The following is a 22,248-nucleotide window of genomic DNA, read 5'->3' as shown; positions in this document are numbered from 1 at the left end:
CAACACCCTGTCATAAAATCTAATATACATAACTGGTAATATTATATTTTTCAAGAAAGGCATCCAGGCTCTGCTTAAATGTTAGTAGTGAATCACTCATTACAACATCATGCGGTAGAGAGTTCCATAGTCTCACTGCTCGTACAGTAAAGAATCCTCGTCTGTGGTTATGATTAAACCTTCTTTCCTCGAGACGTAGCAGATGCTCCCGTGTTCCAGTCGCAGGCCTAGGTGTAAAGAGATCTTTGGAAAGGTCTCTGTACTGTCCCCTCATATGTTTATACATTGTGATTAGATCCCCCCTAAGCCTTTGTTTTTCCAAACTAAATAACCCCTAGTTTAATAACCTGTCTTGGTGTTGCAGCCCACCCATTCCTCTAATAATCTTGGTCGCTCTTCTATCTACCTGTAAGATTATGCTATTTATAACCTTCTATACTTTTGCTATCAAGAAAAGCATCCATTCCTCTCTTAAATTCATTCAGTGAGTTGGCCATCACCACTTCCTCAGGAAGAGAGTTCCAGAGCCGCACTGCTCTTACCGTGAAGAACCCTCTTCTATGCTGATGTAGGAATTTTCTTTCCTCCAATCGAAGAGAATGCATCTTAATTCAAATGAGTAATCAAAAAAACTGCCATAGAAAAAAACTACACCACGAAAAAATTGAATCATAGTGGGCCTTTTCATTTTTCCAGACTCTGTTCTACTCCCTTCTGTAAATCTTGTTGCTGTGAATTGCAGTTCGAAAGGATGGGGCAAAGATGCAGTACCAGGCACAGTGAAAGAACAAGAGGAGGATTCTCTCATGAACAGTTTAGTCATGATCATACATATCTTTATGACAAGACCTAAGCATATATCCATTAAGTTTCTCCCAATGTAAACAATTTAATAGATGGGGGGTTGCCACCACAAACTATCCCATTGTTCATTTTTTGCGATTATTAAGAGCCTTAAAATGCCTAAAGCGCTATTTGTTGCGTCTTTTTTTTTACTCTATATATTAACCTGAAGAAATAAAACTTAATATTTTTTTTAGAACTGCTGGATTTCTTTTTGAGGATTACTTTTTTTGTGCACTGCTGTTCAATTGTATGTCACTTTTTCTGCTTCAGATTTGAAATGTGTAATTTTTATCACCTTGTTTTTGCCTGTTTAATTGGTGGAATGTACATATGAAACTCTTTTTTTCTCGGCAACTAACTTTTTTTCTCGGCAATAAAAAAAATAATTTCATTCCGCAGCGATTTGAAAAATGTAAAAAAAAATCTAAACTTCAGGTAGGCTTTAAGTGTGTACAAAACATCTTTGTACATTTTATTTGATTAAAACAATAATTAAATGTGTTGGATGTATAAAAATCCAGTAAAATGTGTAAAACTTGGCCAGTGTTTTGAATAAATTGCCACAAAATGTAGCCGCCAACTTTAACAGGAACTTTACATTTATACAAATTAATGTTATCTTTTTCCTGGCTCACCTATATCATTAATATATTCAGACCATTAGGAGACTATATTTCATCACTAACAGTGAAAATGAAATATGTTTGCAGCCTCTTCTACGGTTGAGTGTGGCACAGTGTAAATTTGTCATAAGGTGCTCATGTTTGTCTACATTTTCTACCATAAAATCTAGTTGAAATGGCCAAAGAAAAATGAGTTTGATTGAAAACATTTGTTTTGGACATCTGTCCAGTAACCACATGTATGCTTGCCACTTTTTCCATACAAACATCAGTTTTGTCAATATGACGTTTGGTGGCCAACAGTCTCTTATAAAGACTAGATTGTATTGTGCAAAGCCTTGCAGTATTTATCCATTTAGCAGTAGCTAGAGAGAGAAATTTGATATACCAATTTATTTGGAAAATATCTTATAATAAAATCAATTATTAAAGACAAAAATACAAATAGTATTTTTTCCTCATAAATTAACATACAATTCTTTTAAACATTTTTTTTCCTCATTTTTTTGGCTATTTACACAATCATTTTCAGTTCACACCTGGATATCGACTACAAAAACTCTGCCAAAAACTGCTGAAAGGTGAACTGTGTTCATAGGAAATTGAAAATCATTTTGCCACCAGCATAGAGCCACCAGCATCATTTTGCCACCAGTATATTTTTTTTATTTTTAATTGCACAGCCGGAGTAGTGCTTAAAATCTAAGTCTCTACCCTTATCTTATACTCCCCTTCTGGTGGCTTCATCTTATATTGCCGCAGCTCCGGTCGTTCTCCAGTAATTTGTGACCCGCCGGCATACTCCAGTGTTTCAACTCTATGATAGCCTCGTTCTGGCCTCATTCTGGCTCTCATAGAGATGAATTGGGAGCTTGTAATGGAAATTGAAACTTCCAGGCAGTCAGAAGTTACACTGACAAAATGGCGCTGTGGGACCGGATTGGTGCTGAAAAAGCATGAAAACACCAAAGGGTAAGTATAACACTAAGGGCAGTGGACTTACATTTAAAAGCAACACTTCAGCACTGAAAATAAAATGCTGGAATGGTGCTTTAAAAACCGTATACACACTCTCCTACTAAATATTTTTTTGGTTGGATATTAAAAATGATTTTGGGTATGATAAACATCTTTTCATCTATAGGAAGAATATCTAAAAATAATAAATATTTAAAGGTAATAGGAGAGATTTAGCAAAATTAGTAAAAATAATATGAAGAGCAGTAGTTTACAGCAACCAATCAGATTCCAGATCTGATTTTTAAAAATTTCTTAAGAAAATGAAAATCCACATATGCTTTTCCTTTTGTGCCAATTTAGATGTACAGTTTCCCAAAGGCAATTAAATCCCTAAACTAAAGACTAATCAAATAATATATAACTTTTAATTAACTTATTAAGAAAAAGTTACAGACAACATTAAGAACGCTGAACGCTGTGATCTACCTTAGAACACATGAGCACTCATTTTATGCACAATGTATTCCCTATTTAGACTCATTAGTCCTAACTTTTTAGCTAGCTCATATGTTGTTCTCATAGTAGATGACCACAGCGTTCTCTATTTAAAAGACAATCAGTAGCATCCCCAACATGTTTCACCACCAGGCGTCATCAGGGGGCTGATGCTAATATTAGTATTAGCCTCAGCCCCCTGATGACACCAGTGTTCGTGAAACATATTGTGGAGGCTACTGATTGTCTTTTAAATAGCGAACGCTGTGGTCATCTACTGTAAGAACAACATATGAGCTAGCTAAAAAGTTAGGACTAGTGAATCTAAATAGGGAATACCTTGTGGCTAAAATGAGTGCTCATGTGTTCTAAGCTAGATCACAGCGCTCAGCGTTCTTAATGTTGTCTATCCCTTTATCTTACTAAGTTAATTAAAAGTTACATATTATTTGATTAGCATTTAGTTTAGGGATTTAACTGGCTTTGGCAAACTGTAAATTAATGTATGTTAATTGTTAACCCCTATGCAGCTTTCAGTAGTAAATTTAGATGTACTGCCCCAAAATGTTGAGGAATTAATAGACTTTGGTTATACAGAAACCAGAGCTGTAAATAATAATAATAATAATAATAATAATAATAATAAAAAATGTAAACATTATTTGAAACATCCATACAATATTGCAGTAAAAATTACCTTCTAAAGGGGTGATATGTTCAAAGACAACGAGTAAAATAGGGAACTGAAAATCTGTATCAAATCAAATCTGTCAGAAAATTGGGTCTAAAAGGGTAATGATTTAAGATATATATATATATACATAGTTCATGTTATGCGCTGCCAATTGGTTGGGGTTGGATCTTGGAACTTTCCATTCTGATCACCGCTCTGAAATGCACATCTTCTGCATGAACTACAGACATACCAGTGTAAGAGTTTAATAACAATGAGTATGTAGGTCTATACACCATTCTGTGTGAGTGAGTGTACAGACCCATAGGTTTCTTATTGACCTGGTACCCTGCTCTGTGTGTGCAGCTCATGCAGGAGCTACACACACCCCAGTGTTCCATGATAATGAGGTCTATACACCATTCTGTGACACTGATTGTACAAATCCATAGAGTTACTATTGACTCGGTGTCCCACTCTGTGCACACTACTCATGTAGGAGGTGAGCACACATCAGTGTTCAATATTAATGAGTGTATAGGTCTATACACCATTCTGCGAGAGTGAGTGTACATATCAATAGACTTACTATTGACCCGCTACCCCACTTAGAGGGCACAGCTCAACCAGGAGCTGCACACACAACCAGTGTTCAATAATAATGAGTATATTGGTCTATACACCACTCTGTAAGAAGAGTGACTGTACTGACCCATAGATTTACTACTGACTTAGTACCCCGCTCTTTGCACTCAGCTCATGCAGGAGCTACGCACACACCAGTGTTCTATAATAATGAGTATATAGGTCTAAACACAATTCTGTGAGAATGAGTGTACAGACCCGTAGACTTTCTATTGACCCAGTACCCCACTCTATGTGCACAGCTCATGCAGAAGCTACGTACTTCAAAGTAGTATTTTAAAATATCAGATCTCAGATCCCCCACTAATTGGCAGCACATAGCATCCCCTGTTATATATATTTTTAAGTGATAATTACGTTCTAATAACAATCTGATGCTCCCATAGATATGACCTTTTCAATAGGTTTCACCATATTACATTTCTGGTATATAGATACTGATGTACAGATGTCAAGTGTGACCTTAGTCACACATGACAATAAACAGATGTTCAAGACTTATTAAGTAAAATATAGTCAGATAAAAGTAAATTAAAATCTAAGTTTAAGACATCTATTTAATCCTATTTAGATGTTAGCTCATCCCTTCTATGAGAAAGGATGGTGGAAACTATAAAGTAAAATATTAGAAATTCTTCATACTCAAAATGTATTTTCTTTTGCCACAGCTGTTTTATAAGTAGCAAACTGAATATGTTTGGGTCATGGCTTAGCAACTGAGTATGTGACCGGAGGGTGACATGACAGCTCTCCATATTCCTGTTGAGATCCAAAGGTGACCAAGTAAGAAAAGACCCAATAGGGCATATTGAATTAACACACTAACACTTATGCTCACAGCTGCTAGAGGGAAGAAAGTGGCAGTCAATCCACAGTTTTCTATAACTGATTTATTTTACTATTGCGAGATACTTGAATAAAATAGAATAATGGGAAATACACCCAATATTTCACCAGGCACATTATTCTAGAGTGAAATATAAAGTATGCAAAGTGAAACATTAAAACAATTTCAACCTAAGTATATAATATTTAACTTAATCGTGGAGAATAAGGAAACAGCAATAGTATCATTATGTGCATATATCTAGCAGCAGTAACTTAAAAAAAAACTAACTTTGACCAAAAAAACTTTGAAAATTATTAAAAAAAAACAATACTGATCTCTTCTTTTTCCTGGAGATCATAGCAAAAGAGCTCTGACATTCCTCATGGTCTTTGTTTAGTAGTAACCAGAATGTAACCATGTGATCGCTGCAGCCAATAAATAGCTGGAGTGGCCAGTGATTGGCTGCAGTGGTCACATGCTGATCTCTTGTAAACAAAGACCAAAAGGACTGATGGGGCTTCTTCTCTCGATAAGGAGGTCAGTCATATTTATTATTTTGTTTTATGGTGCTTTTTTTTATATGAGGAGCTGCTGACAAGTCTTTGGCTTTGTGATCTTTTTTGTTTCTATGATAATTAATGTTACATCATATCAAAGCCTTATGTTTCTAATATATGCTTTAAAAATTTTGTGTTTGTTGCTTATGGCAACAGTATTCTACGCACATGGGAAAAGAAAATTGCAGAGTCTAATGCAGTATTCACAGCAACTGAGAGCGGAATAGTGATAAAATTCTTGTTTCTGCAAGGAAACTCCACAAAAGATATTCATGGTGATATGTCGCAGACATTGGGAGATCAATGCCCTTCATTTTCCACAGAACTAGGTTGCCAAATTTAAAATGGGCCACTTCAGCAGCAATGATGAGGAATGTTCTGGACGACAGCAAGTGGTTGTTGTTCCGGAGATTGTCGAGGCTGTGTACAACCCCATACTGGAGAGTCAATGAATTTCTGCTAAAGCAATAGCAGACATCATGGGGATTTCCCGTGAACGTGTTTGTGTCATTATCCATGAATATCTGGACATGAGGAAGCTATCGGCCAACTGGGTCCCCAAATGTTTGACTACAAATCAGAGACGCATGAGAGTGAAAACTTCCTGATCTATTTGTCAGTGTTTCCAGACTGATAAGAACTTTCTGGGTTGACTGGTCACTATGGATGAGATCTGGATTAATTGTATGACCCTGAAAACAAGGAGAAGTCAAAAGAGTGGAGGCCCAGTGGTTCTCCTCATCTAAAGAAGTATAGGGTGCAAAAATCAGCCACTAAGATGATGGCATCAGTGTTCTGGGATAAGGAGGGCGTGCTGCTAGTAGACTACCTTCAAAAAGGTTCCACCATCAATGCAAGGTATTACATTGAACTTTTGGACCAATTGAAGGCAGCTCTGAAGACCAAAAGGAGCTGTCCAAAGGAATCTTGTTCCTGCAAAACAACGCCTCTGTTCACACTGCACAAGCGACCACAGCACAACTGACAGAGCTGGGCTTCCAGCTGGTTGACCACCCATCTTATTCACCAGATCTAGCTCCCTCCAACTATCATCTATTTCCAAACCTGAAGAAACACCTCAAGGGTACCAAATTTCACACCATTTCTGATGCCATGGCTGCTAGGGATGCCTGGTTGGAGGCACAACCGAAATCCTTCTGTTTGCTAGGCTTACAGAACTTGGAATACCAATGTAAGAAGTGTGTTGACATCTGTGGAGAGTATGTGGAATAAATGTAAAGATTCTTCATCCTATCTTGTTTCTTTCTGGGTAACGCCAAAGACTTATGAGCAGCCCCTCGTATAAGTTGGATAAACCATTCAAGCTGTTCACATTTACTGCACTCGCTTGTCTATGATAAGATTTCTAGAAACAATTTTAAAAGGCTGTGCTATTTTTCAAAATGGGAGTTTCAGAAATCTGTGATTCCAGCAAACTCCATTAAATGAATAAGAACTGAAAAATGGAGGCTTCCTTCTTATATAATTTTGTGCCACTTTTTTGAGATGATAAAAACACAATTTTTTTTTTATCCCACTGCATGGAAGCATTTTTGGTGGCTTTTGCTATAGAGCCAATATTTTGCGTGCTTTTTTCATGTATTTTTAAATTTATTATAAAGTAACCGATAGAAAAGTGCATGAAATAGCTACCAATAAACAATGCTGCTTAAAAGAAAACAGTAATGACCCCCAAAATGCACTTTTTTAGTGCATTTTGTATGGGTTTTTCACAGTGTGATTGGTAGGTTTTGTGCATCTGTCATATTCATGGAATGAGACAGGTGTATTATAGCTGTAGACAGCGTTTGCATCACGAGGTACCAACATGTGAAGAAAGTAGCCTAGCTCACATCTTGATGCACAAGCGCATATCTGCATAATATGCCATATCTGCATATTTTGGAGGACAAAAATATTTTTCATAAAATTCTAACATCCATTACAAGTAAAACTCCCCAATCACCAGCTACTACTGAGAAGGGAGGAAAAGCTGGAGTCAGCTAAGACTTAAGATCGATATTTGCATAATTATAAAAATGTAAAATTAAATAACGTCTAATGTTAATACCATTTAATTCTCTAGTTACACTGGCTTTTATTAACATTTTATTAACATATAGCATGTGTCATTCCCCCTTCCCCTTTAATTCCTCCCCATCTATTTTGCTATGCTCGATAATATGGAGTTATTGATAGTCAATGGGTCAACGCTGCTTAAATTAAATTGTAACGTGAAATGCCAAAGGAAACTGATGTAATGATCATTCCCAGTTATCCATCACATCAGTTGTTGCACCAGATTCATCCTATAACCATATAAAAATATGTTGCATGTATAAGTTTTTATTTTACTGGGCTATAGATGCAGGACCAATATACAGAGTCCTCAACTTTGTAGCAGTTGTATACAGCAGTCTAGACATACAGCAACTGAGAGGAAGCAACTAATGTATATAAGCCCAGCCTTAATTGTATCATTACATTAATTACTAAAGTGAACCTGTCATGTAAAAAGATGCTATTAACCTGCTGATATAGGGTTAATATGCAGGTTAACAGCGTTCTGATGCCACACTGAGAGCCCCACTGCTGAGAGGAAATGAACTTTATACCTCTCAGAAGCCTCAGGCTTTCAGTCATAGAAGCACAGCCCGTGCGGTTTTAGTCACTGTACCCGCACCTCCGACACTGACTGAGAGTCAGTTCTGGCCTAATGCAGTGCTGAGGCTGCCAGTCAGTGCATGGAGTGTGATTACATCAGCCACTCACTACGCACTGAGTGGTGACTGAAAAAGCGGCGGCCCCGCCCCTATGACTGCAAGCCCAAGGCTACTGGGAGGAATAAAGATCATTTCCTCCCAGCAAAAAACTTGGCACACCAAAAATGAATATAAGGAATTTATTATACAGGCAATCAAAAAGTGTAACATTTCGACCCCTACATTTTAGTCTTCATCAGACACAATAGATTCTGGCATAGGAATATGATAGTGACACAGTCAAAATCAGAGTGAGATCTATAGAAAAAATCAGATTGCTGTTCTGTTTAGATAGAATGGCGCAGTATAGCAGAGCACATTACACGCAGGGAGGAGAGCGCTTTCTGCATCTAATGACGGGTTTGAACCCTTCTTGAGCACCCGTAATTCCAAGTATGCCATAAACCCTACTCTACTATTTCCTCCCAGCAGCAGGGCTCTCAGTGCGATTAAGCCAATATCTGCAGGTTAATAGCATTTTTTTTTCCATGAACAGGTTCCCTTTACAGCCTTACATTTATATTTAAAATTTACAGCCTTGTGTAGTTAGACGCATTCACATGCATCAGACATAGGAATCCATTTGATCCACCTTTAAAAAAATCTGCCAGCGGTGCTCCCCATACTTGCCATTTGGCAGGACATTGGTTTAACATTTCCACCTGAAGAAGTATGGCATTTAACATTATTTCAGACCACACTGCCTACTTACAAAAACATCTGGATAAACAGGACATAAATAATTATAAATAGGGATGGGCGAATAGTGAAATATCCGGGTTCAGATTATGAATCTCGAATACTATTCATGTATTCGGCACAAATGACGAACCTAATGCAATGGGAAACCAGAGCATTTTTCTGGGAAATCTTCAGGAAAAATGCTCAGGTTCCCCATTGACTTGCATTAGATGTGTTATTCGTGACAAATTCTGGAATAGTACTAGGTATTCAGATAGCATAATCCGAACCTGAATATTTCACTATTTGTCCATCTCTAATTATAAATAAATTAAAAAAGGATCAATTGGGCCATAAGTTTCCATCCAACATATGAACTCCTAAATAGATATGATGAGATTAAAAATATACCAGGACATGTTTTTAGTACTTTTCTTAGAGGGTATGTAACATAAATACGTGACAAGGCCTACAAGGTCAGACACAACAATTACCCTGACCAATCTTTGACAGCCAGTAAAATCCTAAGTTATTACATCTAAATCACAATGGTTAGGGAGCAATAGGAAAGGTGAACTTACTGTATGATTAAAAGCAATGTTAAATTTCACAGTATGGTAATCCAATCTTACAATCAATAGATTTACCTGTTGGAAAGGCATCCTTAATGCTCCCATGTTCACATATGGTGCAACTCTGCATGTTTCTAAATGACTTGCTGTTCCCAGAATAACTCCTAAAATATATAGAAAAAAATGTTAATAATTTGTTGAAGATCAAGATTGCCAACCTGACCTTTTTTTTATCAAAAATCACAGTCAACTATTATTTTTTACACGAAATTTCTAAATTTTAATGCAGCATCCACTTGTGGCTGAGATTTGTATCAAATCTTCAGCTATTCCACATCAAAATCTACATGTCTTCTATCAGGATTTTGCTGAGAATTTAAGATAGATTTCCCCCTATACATTGAAGGGGTGAAATCCACGGTGAAAATCTACAACATTAGACATATTATTAATTTAAAATTCCGCATCATCTAAATTCCCAGGTCAAAATCCATGTGGAATAATATTGCAGCAAGTGGACCAGACTTTATAAAGTCTCTTTCTTTTGCTATATGTTGTTATCCACTGTGGATTTTACCTGTGGGAAAAAGGTAAAATCCTTATAATTAATAAAAATGTATGTAATGCATATTCACAGCTTAAAGTTCTCATAGTATTAACTGTGAATTATATAATTAAGACAATTAACATCATAATAAGCTTCTTCAAGATCAAAAAACATTATGGATACTTTCAACACTAGAAAAAAGTTCTTTACTGGTCAAGAATTTACAGTTGACAAACCTGGTCAAGATTAACCAGCAGATCTGTCTGATTATACTTCTATATTAATATATATTCTTTTTGATATAAGAAGGTGACTGATGCTGTTGTTCCAGCTTTATACAAGTATACTTGTACAGTATTGCAATAGTAAGTTATTTCCTAGGTTAATGTACCCTGTATATATTGTTAAAATAGGTAAACAATATATTTTTGCTAAATAAAAATGTAATTTAAGCAAATATGTAAATATTTTATTGTTCCTCTTTCCTTGTGCCATTTTTTTCCCACCCAAAATTAATGTAATGCAAAAGAGGCATTATATGAGAAAAGCCAAAGTACTAGTTGACTAAAATACTAATTCTACCACTTCCCTAGATTGTTACTTGTGATTAAATTCATAGTAGACTGCTGAAATATTCCATGAGAATATAACATTCAATTCCTTGAGATTCAGTGTGAATGACTTGGATTAGTGGTGTATCCAAGCTGCAAGTTGGCATACTGTTTATACAATGTAAAAAAAATGGAAGAACCCTCTGCCACCTGATGACCAGGACTGCATTGGGTTTGGATCTACTCACCATACCCACCTTTATGCATTTGATTTTCTTGTTTTCTACATTTTGCTCTTCGGTTCTGGAACCATACCTGAGAAACATTACAAAGGTTGAAGACCCTCAAGAATGGTTAAGAATTACATATAAAAAATTATAGTTACATAAGTAGAAAAAAAAGACCTAAATCCATCTAAATCCATCTTCAACTTTCCTCCACCAAAAAAAACCCAATATATATATATATATATATATGTATATATATATATATATATATATATATATATATATATATATATATATATACATATATATATATATACAATCACACCATGCTTAAAGTATAAGTGTGGAAATCTTTTTCTAGTACCAATTCATGCATTAATATATTTACAGAAATCATTTGAGTGAAATTCTCCATTAGGGGCAAAAAGACTGATAATTTGGTGAATAAATTTGTAAACTATTTTAATGTTGTCACCCTATCAATTTTACAGAAAACTGTTAGCGAATCATGAACTAACTTAAAGATATTATCTGCAACTAATATTATAACTACCCAAACTTAAAAAAAAATAAGGAAACGACCATACACTGTGTGCTGTATGTAGGTCAGGGCCCTGACACAGAAGCTTTATTCTGCACCCTTTCCTATTCATGGTTTTTCATTAGACAAACTAATTAGACAAGTTAAGGAAATATATTATTAGTTTGCATCAATTGTGATACATTTTGACTGAAATATACACTGAAACAGATGATATATAGATAGATAGATAGATAGATAGATAGATAGATAGATAGATAGATAGTTTAATGATGATTGGATAGATAATAGATAGATAGATAGTTTAATGATGATTGGATAGAGAGATATAGCCAGATAGATAGATAGATAAATAATAGATAGATAGATAGATAGATAGATAGATAGATAATGGATAGATAGATAGATAGATAGATAGATAGATAGATAATAGATAGATAGCAATGTACACTTGCTTTGGCAAAACTAATTTGTATTTGGTCCTGCCAATAAAGCTTATTTGATTTGATTTGATTTGATAATGGATAGATATATACATAGATAGATAGATAGATAGAGACAGATAGATAGATAGATAGATAGATAGATAGAGAGAGATAGATAGATAGATAGATAGATAGATAGATAGATAGATAGATAGATAGATAGATAGATGATAGATATATAGATAGATAAATATATAGATGATAGATAGATAGATAGATCCCCATTCACCTTTTGTGCCTCCCCTATTCCCTCATAGACTGTAAGCTTGTGAGCAGGGCCCTCACTCCTCCTGGTATCTTAATTTTGTTATTTTGTATTGTCTCATATTGTCTGTACATGTCCCCTCTGAATTGTAAAGCGCTGCGGAATATGTTGGCGCTATAGAAGTAAAACTTATTATTATTATTATTAATATATTAATGTTGATTGTATAGATAGATAGATAGATATTTAGATAGAGAGATAGAGCCAGATAGATAGGTAAATAGATAGATAGACAATAGATAGATAGATAGATAGATAGATAGATAGAGAGAAGCCAGATAGATTGCTAGATAGAGGGATAGATAGATAGATAGATAGATAGATAGATAGATAGAGGGATAGATAGATAGATAGATAGATAGATAGATAGATAGATAGATAGAGGGATAGATAGATAGATAGATAGATAGAGAGATAGAGAGATAGATAGATAGATAGATAGATAGATAGATAGATAGATAGATAGATAGATAGATAGATAGATAATAAGCCTATGAGGCCACATTTCGGTCCATAATTTAAACCTTGATCCAGCGCCCTTTCTGTTTGAGAAAAGTTCATATTATGGACCAAAAAGTGGCCACATGGACTAACAAAATCCACTAAATTTGCCGTCTATCCTGCTGGTGTGCTGCCTCCATTTTTTTTTTCCATTATTTAGCAGCCTGGCAATTGCTTGGAAGGCTTTGCAACCCATTAACAGCTTAGCTGGTCCTGCTTTGAATCTCTATTTTTTCTGGATTGGTAGATTAATATTAGTCACCACACTAGGTATCAATAATGTACAGCATCAAATAAAAGTCATTTAAAAATGTTTCCATATTTTCAACCATAGTTTTTCTTTTAAGAAGGAGAAGCAATTGTGTAAATCAAAATGCCCAATGTGTTTACTGTACACTAACAATGGTAATGACAATAACGTCAGATATAGGTTGATTGTTATTGTACATCCATAAATTCTAAACATCGGAAAAAGAAAAAAAAAGTCTTCTGCAAAGAATAGGAAAGAAAAGGAAAAGGATAATTGATAATTGCATCTTCTTGTACTCTGGTGTGGAAGTTGCATTTTTCAGTAACAGTCCTGCTCATTTCTCAGCCCTCTTTCATTATATATTTGGAAATGATGCAGCTAAATTACTAAGACCAGGTTCTGTAATGAAAATAACTGATGTGAAGTGCAAGGACAAAATCGTTATTAAATGACTAGTATGAAAAATAAAAAAAAATGTTTAAAAGAACTGAGAGCCCTCAGTAATTGATACCTTTTAATGGCTAACTGAAAAGATGGTAATAATGGCAATAGTATGAAAAATACACACACAAACATTACCAGCTCCAAAGAAAAGAGCAGGGAGGTGGCAAGTTCTGTCTAAAAGTCTATGTAGACAATTGCTTCTACTGGCTGCCTGTTGTGCTTTGCATTCCTCTCCAAGCTTTGTTCAATTGCTTTAATGATGGTCATTTACAAGGTAGTAATTAGTGAAAAGAAACTCTGGAAGACATTCATCACAGGGCTTTGGAGAACAATGTCATGTGTAAAGTGTGTGTGAGCACTTGCCCCATACTTCAGAGGGAGGCTCCTTTATTTAGGGGGTGAGCATAGCTTACATGGCCACCACAATCCCTTTTTGGCCCTGTGATACTGATCCCTTTACTTTATCAAAGCCCCTCACTAGTGTACGGGTAGTGTAAATTCACTAGAAGCTGCTTAGATCCTGTGTAGACCCTCCAGACAAAGGCAATCAGCGTGTAATGGGATTATTATGGAGGGGACACTTTGGAGAGCTCCTGGCGCATTTGGCTCTGCGCTTTTGGAATAAATACATGAAGTCATTGTAGTCATGGGACAAGCAAGGAAAAAAAAAAGAAACTGAGGTTAGGATGACAAATAATTTAGCCAGTAGGTTAAGCAATAATAAATCAGGGTTGTGATCAATCCCAATTAGGTCTGAATCTGCTAAGTAAAGCGCACTACACTGCTTTGGACAGTTATTTCTTCATTAAGGATCACTCAGTGATTTCTTTCACAAATACTCTAATCTGATTTCCTTTTGATTTCCATTACAGACAGTGAATAATGACATTTAATTTAGCTGTGCGCCATAAAGCAAGAGATATTTCTTGTAATTGAATTACTGCCTGCTTCTCACTATGGGCTCATAACTTTCAATTATAACCCTGACAGCTGGGTGGTATGGGGTTCCAGGACACGCTAAAAATAAAAGGTTAATAAGGAGCAGGCAAGCAGAGGAGCATCAATTTATTTACAGCAAATTTCCACTCTCAATTGAAACTGTATCTTCTCACAACAAGGACAGTGTGTGCTTCTTACAACCAGCCCCTGAGCATTTACCATATAAAATGCCTCCCTGTCCTGCTTCTATATTGCCCCCTCTGCCCCCCTCCTCCATTACTAATGGACGTTATTAGGAATGTTCACATTTTCTGTCACATAATTAGCTTCCTCTTTCCCAAACTGTCCAACTATTTCTACTCCAAACAGTTTGTTTTTTTTCTTTTCAAAGCAACTAGAATTTTTTTTTCATGTATCCACCTGAATCAATATAGACATTTTGGTTGAAATTTGAAAGTAGTTTAAAGAGCAATTTTCTGCAACTTTGGACATTGTGAGAAGGTGCTACACTGTAATATAGGGCGGATTTAGAACCAAACACCACATCAATGAGCTAACAAATATTATAGACAAACTGTGCTAATTGTGATATTCCCCTACATAGAAAATAGGACTTTAATTGTAGGATGTATGAAAACTGATAACCTGCATGTAAAAAGCAAGGCACTGTACAGCAAGCGAGGAAATAATGCAGAGAAAATATTCGGAATTTTAGGAATAGGATAATCACAGATTCGAATCCTTCCTAAGTGTGTATATTATCGTCGTTCTTGGGTTATTGTTACTTTTATCGATTAATTGTGAGTCAGGAGAAGTTATGATTGAGACTAATAGAGATTTAATTCATTGTGTCCTGTCTTAAAGGCTGAATGCTCAGCTAAAAGCTCGTAAATACGTTTACTGACTATAAATAATCATCATTTTCAGGATTGTGTTTCCAGCACTTTAAAGGCAGAGAGAGGGAGCAGATGGGGAGGACTTGGATGTCATAAATCCATATGGCTGTCAAGCAGGTCAGCTGGGGCAGCTTCACCCCCCGGCTCAGGATAATCCAGCCCCAAAGCAGCCGAGGAGCCTCTAAAGAGGCCTATTCTACTGGCACCGACAGAAGCTGAGAAACTGTGCACAAAACTAAGGACCAAATGTGTCTGTACTGCCGAAGGGATGTGGCCGGTGGCGAGCACAGAACCTGCTGCAAACACAAAGTCTGCATGTGTGCGGAGGACACAAACCCACAAAACCTGCTGCATGCTGCGGACACAAAACCTGCTGCATGCTGCGGACACAAAACCTGCTGCATGCGGAGAGCACAGAACCTGCTGCATGCTGCGGACACAAAACCTGCTGCATGCTGCGGACACAAAACCTGCTGCATGCTGCGGACACAAAACCTGCTGCATGCTGCGGACACAAAACCTGCTGCATGCTGCGGACACAAAACCTGCTGCATGCGGAGAGCACAAAACCTGCTGCATGCTGCGGACACAAAACCTGCTGCATGCTGCGGACACAAAACCTGCTGCATGCGGAGAGCACAGAACCTGCTGCAAACACAAAGTCTGCATGTGTGTGGAGGACACAAACCCACAAAACCTGCTGCATGCGGAGAACACAAAACCTGCTGCAAACACAAAACCACAAAACCTGCTGCATGCTGCGGACACAAAACATGCTGCATACGAGAACACAAAACATACTGCGTACACAAAACCACAAACCCTGCTGCATGCTTCGGACACAAGCCTGCATGTGTGCGGAGGACAAAAACCCACAAAACCTGCTGCATGCGGACAACACAAAACTTACTGCATGTTGCGGATACAAAGCCTGCATGTGTATGAGTTATAATAAACCTGCTGCATGGTGTGGACACAAAACCACAAAACCTGCTGTATTCAGCCGACAGAAAACCTGCTGAACCTGCTGCATGTTCCGGACACAAAACCTGCTGCACGCGGACACTGATTGCCACTGATTCACCATAATGAGACAGAAACCAGTGGGAACCGATATATAGATGGATAGATAGATAGATAGATAGATAGATAGATAGATAGATAGATAGATAGATAGATAATAGATAGATAGATAGATAGATAGAAAAATAGATAGATAGACTTATATACATATGGATATTTATATACCTATCATATATATCTATATGTATCTATATCTATCTATATATATGTATTTTATATATATATTTCTCCATGGATAGATAGATATATAGATAGATAGATAGATAGATAGATAGATAGATAGATAGATAGATAGATAGATAGATAGATAGATAAAGACACATGCACATCACCACGTGTACCAGTACAGTATTTCATGCGGTGGTGATATAGCTTACATTTAAATACTTCGGGGGTTTTATATTTATTGCTGTTGTTACTGACAAATATTTAAATCTGTAAATATATATTTTGAAATATTTTATTACATACGTGTGTATTTATTACTATAGTTCGTCATATTTTATCAAGATGATGACGACTTTATTAACAATTTAGCAACTTTCTTATTAGCCTTTTTACACAGTCTATGTAAAGTTGCTACTATGACTTTCCTCGTATCAGGACGTTTATTAATCTTGTTTCCTTTTTTTTTTAGAAATAATTTTTAGTTTATTTATTTGGCATAGTAACATGAAGGTTACAAGATAGATAGATAGATAGATAGATAGATAGATAGATAGATAGATAATAGATAGATAGGTAGATAGGTAGATAGATCACAGATAGATAGATAATAGATAGAGGGATAGATAGATCACAGATAGATAGATAGATAGATAGATAGATAGATAGATAGATAGATAGGTAGATAGATCACAGATAGATAGATAATAGATAGAGGGATAGATAGATATATAGATAGATAGATAGATAGATAGATAGATAGATAGATAGAGGGATAGAGGGATAGATAGAGGGATAGATAGATAGATAGATAGATAGATAGATAGATAGATAGATAGATAGATAGATAGATAGATAGATAAATAGATAGATCACAGATAGATAGATAGAATAGATAGATAGATAGATAGGTAGATAGATCACAGATAGACAGATAATAGATAGAGGGATAGATAGATAGATAGATAATAGATAGAGGGATAAATAGATAGATAATATATAGATAGATAGATAGATAGATAGATAGATAATAGATAGATAGATAGATAGATAGATAGATAGATCACAGATATATACCTCCTATAGTGCATGCCCAGGTGGTGCTGGCAGTGATCATCCTGCAGTTTGCCATTCCATGGGATATTTTGCCTCCTTACCTGCACCCTGGCTTCAGACAGTCCCAGCCTCTGACTTAGTTCCTCTCTCATAAATGCATCAGGATAGTGAGTTTCATCGAAGAGTCTTTCCAGTTCATTTAATTGTTCTAAAGTAAAATTGGTTCTGCTTCTCCTCTGTTTCAGCTTTGTTTGTCCATCCTCATCCTCTGATTTCACATCTTCTCTTTTGTCCTTGCACTCGTAGATTCCTGTGGGCACAGGGAGTCTCATCAATACCACAGCATTGTTTGTTTTAGCTACTGTGCCTGTTCTAGAGCCTGACAACTTTTCTGAAATATTATAATATCTGTATGTCTCTCACAAAACTTCCTCCCAGTGATAAATCACCCTGGAATTAATCTACAATTAACAAGGTGCATTTCCTCATATAGTTTTTATTTATCGCTAGAATAATTGATGGATGAAATGTGATTTTTGATGGGAAGGAAGAATTCAGTAATGTTAATAATGACTCTCCATCCGTCATATATTTCATGAAGTGCTGGTCCTATCCTAACAGATATGTCCTAATGTATTCTCGATCGATTACTATTACTCCAATAGCGGAGCAGAGAACACAGGCAGGGAAATCAATGATACACATACTGAATAGTAATACACAACGATCGAGGAGCTGTATCTATTTCATAGCATTTAATAATGATAACAAATCCAGCTCACTCGGCTATGTTGCTTCATTACATATGATAAATAGGTAATCAGCAAACATTTCACTATGGCCATTCTCCTGGGCTCATTTCCTACTGTGAGATCTCAAACCTGATCTCTGAGACGACCTGTATCAAGCAACTGATAGAATAGATGGATTTGTAGATAGATGATAATCTATAGATAGACAATATATAATAGATGGATAATAGATATTAGATAGGTAAATAGATATAGATAGATAGTTGATAGGGAGATTATAGATATATAGAGACATAGATAGATAGATAGATAGATAGATAGATAGATAGATAGATGGATAGAGAGATAAAGATAAATAATATATAGTTCATCTCACGATAAATCGAATAAATCAACAGTATTCAATTATCAAATAATTCTAATATATATATATATATATATAAATATATATATATATATATATATATATATATATATATATATATATATATATATATATAATAGTGTGTGAATGTGTATGTGTGCTTAGATTATAGCCACTTATCAAAAGTGCATGATTCAATCTCTTTACAGTCTTTTCTGTCATTAAAATTAAATAAATAAAACACGGTGCTGACATGGAAGTCTGCGATGAAAAAGCTACAATAAGCCATAATTAAAAATATAATAATAAATTGTTATTTTTTTTCTATAATTCCTCTTATTCTGATAAGGCATCATTCTATAATTATAGACATAATTATATATATATATATATATATATATATATATATATATATATATATATATATATACATATACATACATATATATACATATATACACACACACACACACACATATATATATATATACATATGTATATATATATATATATCAGAATATGTTATAGCAATTGAAACAAGCAATAATACAAAATAGTATAAACTTAATGTTTTGCAGAACAATTTTAAGAATTAAATTAAATGCACTTTACAAGGATTCTCAAAATCTCAGGGTAATTTCTATCTGAATGGCGTCATAATCCATAAATTAAAGCTAAACCTTACAAGATATTAAGAGGATTGCAAAGTGCATGTTCCTGTGTTTGTAGATTTCTTGCATAGTCTTAAATGTGTAATCTTTTTATCTTTATTCTTCAATTGCACCTTAACTTTTCAGCTGAAAAGCAGCTTGTAAGTGTCCTGAGAGCACAGTCCACACAGTGCCCACAGTGACATTATTCCAGATTTTCATGTTAGTGCTATGTGTAATAATGGTATTGTGCAGAAATATAACAGGGCTTTAAAAACCTCATTTTCAACAAAGAGTAATTTTTCATAATTTGATTATTATTAAGTAATTTGTTTTGCAAAGATGATAATACTTTGCGATGTGATTTCGATCTTTACATATCAGTGTGCTCTGTGTAATCAAGTTATAAACTAGCAGAGGCACAAATATTATCTATGATATATCATATAACATATCTATTGCATCTATTATGAACTTGTAAATATGCAAATATTCTATTTATTATTATATAATATATTCTAGAATAATATTATAGAATAATAATAATAATAATATTCTATTTCCCAAGAAAATAAAGCAAAAACATGTAACACATAATAGTATCACAAAACACATTTCTACTTCCTCCATCCTGATCCCCCATGTCTTGTTTTTAATTTAGTTTCACCTTGAGTCACACCAGATGAAAACGTTTTAACCCCCTCACCCCCCTTCTCCAGCCACATGTTTTGCAGGCTGTTTGCAATATGTCTTCGTAAGCAATAGCCATGATAACAATTTGAAAGAAAGACACCTGTTTCCCTGAGTGAACAATAAAGACAACCTCTTTATCCAGCCTAATGTCTGGCCTGAGCTCTACATTGGAGTGCAGTCCCCCTGATGGAGTGTTGTGGTGCACACTGGGCCTGATAATTATCCCTATCATTACCATTTACACATATCCGGAAGTTGTCAGACATTATCATCAGCAGAAGTGAAAATAGTCCCACACATCCTTCCTTTTTCTATGGGAAAGCTTCACAAAACACGGTATGGTTACAATTATTTCATTAAAAGAAGCAATATATGAATATTAATGAGTAATAAATATTAATGCAAACGAACAAGCTGCGGATGTGTAATTCTTCTTACTACCTAGGAAGCAATGTGCATGGAATATTCTGTAATAATGGCCCTGTCTGCATTGTATGCTGTGCTGCGGTGTAATAATGCAATGCTGTGCAGATGATACAGTACTGGCCAAGGACTATTCTACAGTATATATGGATATAGTCCCTGCAGACAGAGTATGCTCACCCTCAGATATCCTGCTGGTGCTGTAGTCTTTCAGCTTCTCCTTGTCTATGTCTGTGTGCTCCTTGTAGAGGTGCAGGGAGCAGTGGTTGCTGCTGTCTGTAATGTCCTGTAGATTGCTCTCAGAGTTTCCCAGCTCTCTGGCCCGAGCTAAGCCTGTCTCCAGAACTTCCCTGTATGTGATGCTTTCCTTCTTGCTGCTGCCACTACCGCTTCCATCCTTGTTCTTTTGGTCAAAGGACTTAGATACAAAAGCAGTAAGTTCTTCCATGGCTACTGCGCCCTGAGATCCTGTATCCACAGAGATCCACTTGGTCTGCACTAGGAGATCTACACGTCCCCTGGAAGCTTCTCCTTATTGTTTCTCCCCCCTTTTTCCCGTCGAGGATGAACTGCATAGGGTTAGATCACTCCTGCTGTTATTTATGCCTTTCAATTTGAGATCACACTATTTATACATGGATCCCTCAGCCCAACCCCCAGCTCTCCCTGTCTCCAGCAATTACTGACTTCTCCACAGTTGCAGGCGGATTCCTAGCAGCTATCCCCCACCTCAGTGCAGCAATTGGCTTTTCTACTTATTTCATCACTCTTTGGCATCAATGCACCTTGATTTAGAGAAGTAAGATGCTCAAAAAGAGGAAAAGGAGACAAATAAACACAAAAAAACACACATATAATGAAAGCAGGTATCTACAACTGTGAAGGGATAACACAAAGCAACAGGACAATGTCCTCAGAATAGTATTTAGAAATGCCAAGGGCGACTGATAGCGCTAGAACAGTGCCATGTGTGGGCAATGGTGCCAAGATGCCAACCAGTAGGGGAATTTAAAGACTACTTTTAACTCCTTGTACAGTCTAATATGAGCTGAGTAAATATTTCTGTTTTCATGCACCCTTTTAATTGCCCAATGTGTAAAATACAGTTGGTGCCTAAAAACTACTTTACCCACATCCCCTCCTTGCATTACAAAATTCTGGAAATAAGGAATTCTATTAATACTAATATGATTCATATTATTTGGCATATTTTAATGTTTAGCTATAGTTCATGAAGTTTTCTTTCTTTCTTTCCTCTTTCTTTCTTTTTATCTCTAAATATTTTAATTTTATTACAAGGTAAAGTTTATTACAAGGTAAAGTTCTCAAATTCTGTTATTAATTTCTAATGTCACACAGACGTGTCAAGCAATGCATATGCATATATACACATACATACAAAGATATACACTTACACACCTACATATATGTACACATATATACTATATATATATATAAATAGATATGTATAGATATAGTAGATATAGGTATTTATACATATAATATATATATGTATATATATATATATATATATATATATATATAAAACTATATGTATGCACTATATGATATATATATATATATATATATATATATATATATATATATATATATATATATATATATATAAAATGATATATATATATATATATCATTGCATATTATAACCGAGTATTGCACTGGTATTGCCTTTAGGTTGCTTTTTGTAAAATACAATTCTGGGCAGATTGATTCACTTGAAGGGAATGTACATTACAGCTTGTGTCCTCCTCT

The 22,248-nt window shown here is 35.5% G+C and overlaps 1 protein-coding gene across 2 annotated transcripts in view; it reads right to left on the bottom strand.

Moving 5' to 3' along the window:
* The window catches only part of LOC142290358 (short stature homeobox protein), a 34,581-nt gene extending 13,447 nt beyond the window's left edge, over positions 1-21,134 (bottom strand). Inside the window, exons 1-4 of one of the 2 annotated variants that reach the window (XM_075334324.1) lie at positions 20,656-21,134; positions 17,695-17,903; positions 10,990-11,056; positions 9,719-9,807 (exon numbers count right to left, since the gene is read on the bottom strand). In XM_075334324.1, coding sequence (XP_075190439.1) covers positions 9,719-9,807; positions 10,990-11,056; positions 17,695-17,903; positions 20,656-20,923 — 633 coding nt within the window. In that variant the 5' untranslated portion in view covers positions 20,924-21,134. The remainder of the gene's footprint in view (positions 1-9,718; positions 9,808-10,989; positions 11,057-17,694; positions 17,904-20,655) is intronic. The other variant, XM_075334325.1, reaches the window with a different exon arrangement.
* Between the last annotated feature and the right edge of the window lie 1,114 nt (positions 21,135-22,248).

The sequence above is a fragment of the Anomaloglossus baeobatrachus genome, chromosome 2 (assembly GCF_048569485.1).
Source record: "Anomaloglossus baeobatrachus isolate aAnoBae1 chromosome 2, aAnoBae1.hap1, whole genome shotgun sequence".
In the NCBI taxonomy this organism is placed as follows: Eukaryota; Metazoa; Chordata; class Amphibia; order Anura; family Aromobatidae; genus Anomaloglossus; species Anomaloglossus baeobatrachus.
The sequence above is the reverse complement of the archived record's forward strand: the minus strand, read 5'-3'. Positions and strand labels throughout refer to the sequence as shown.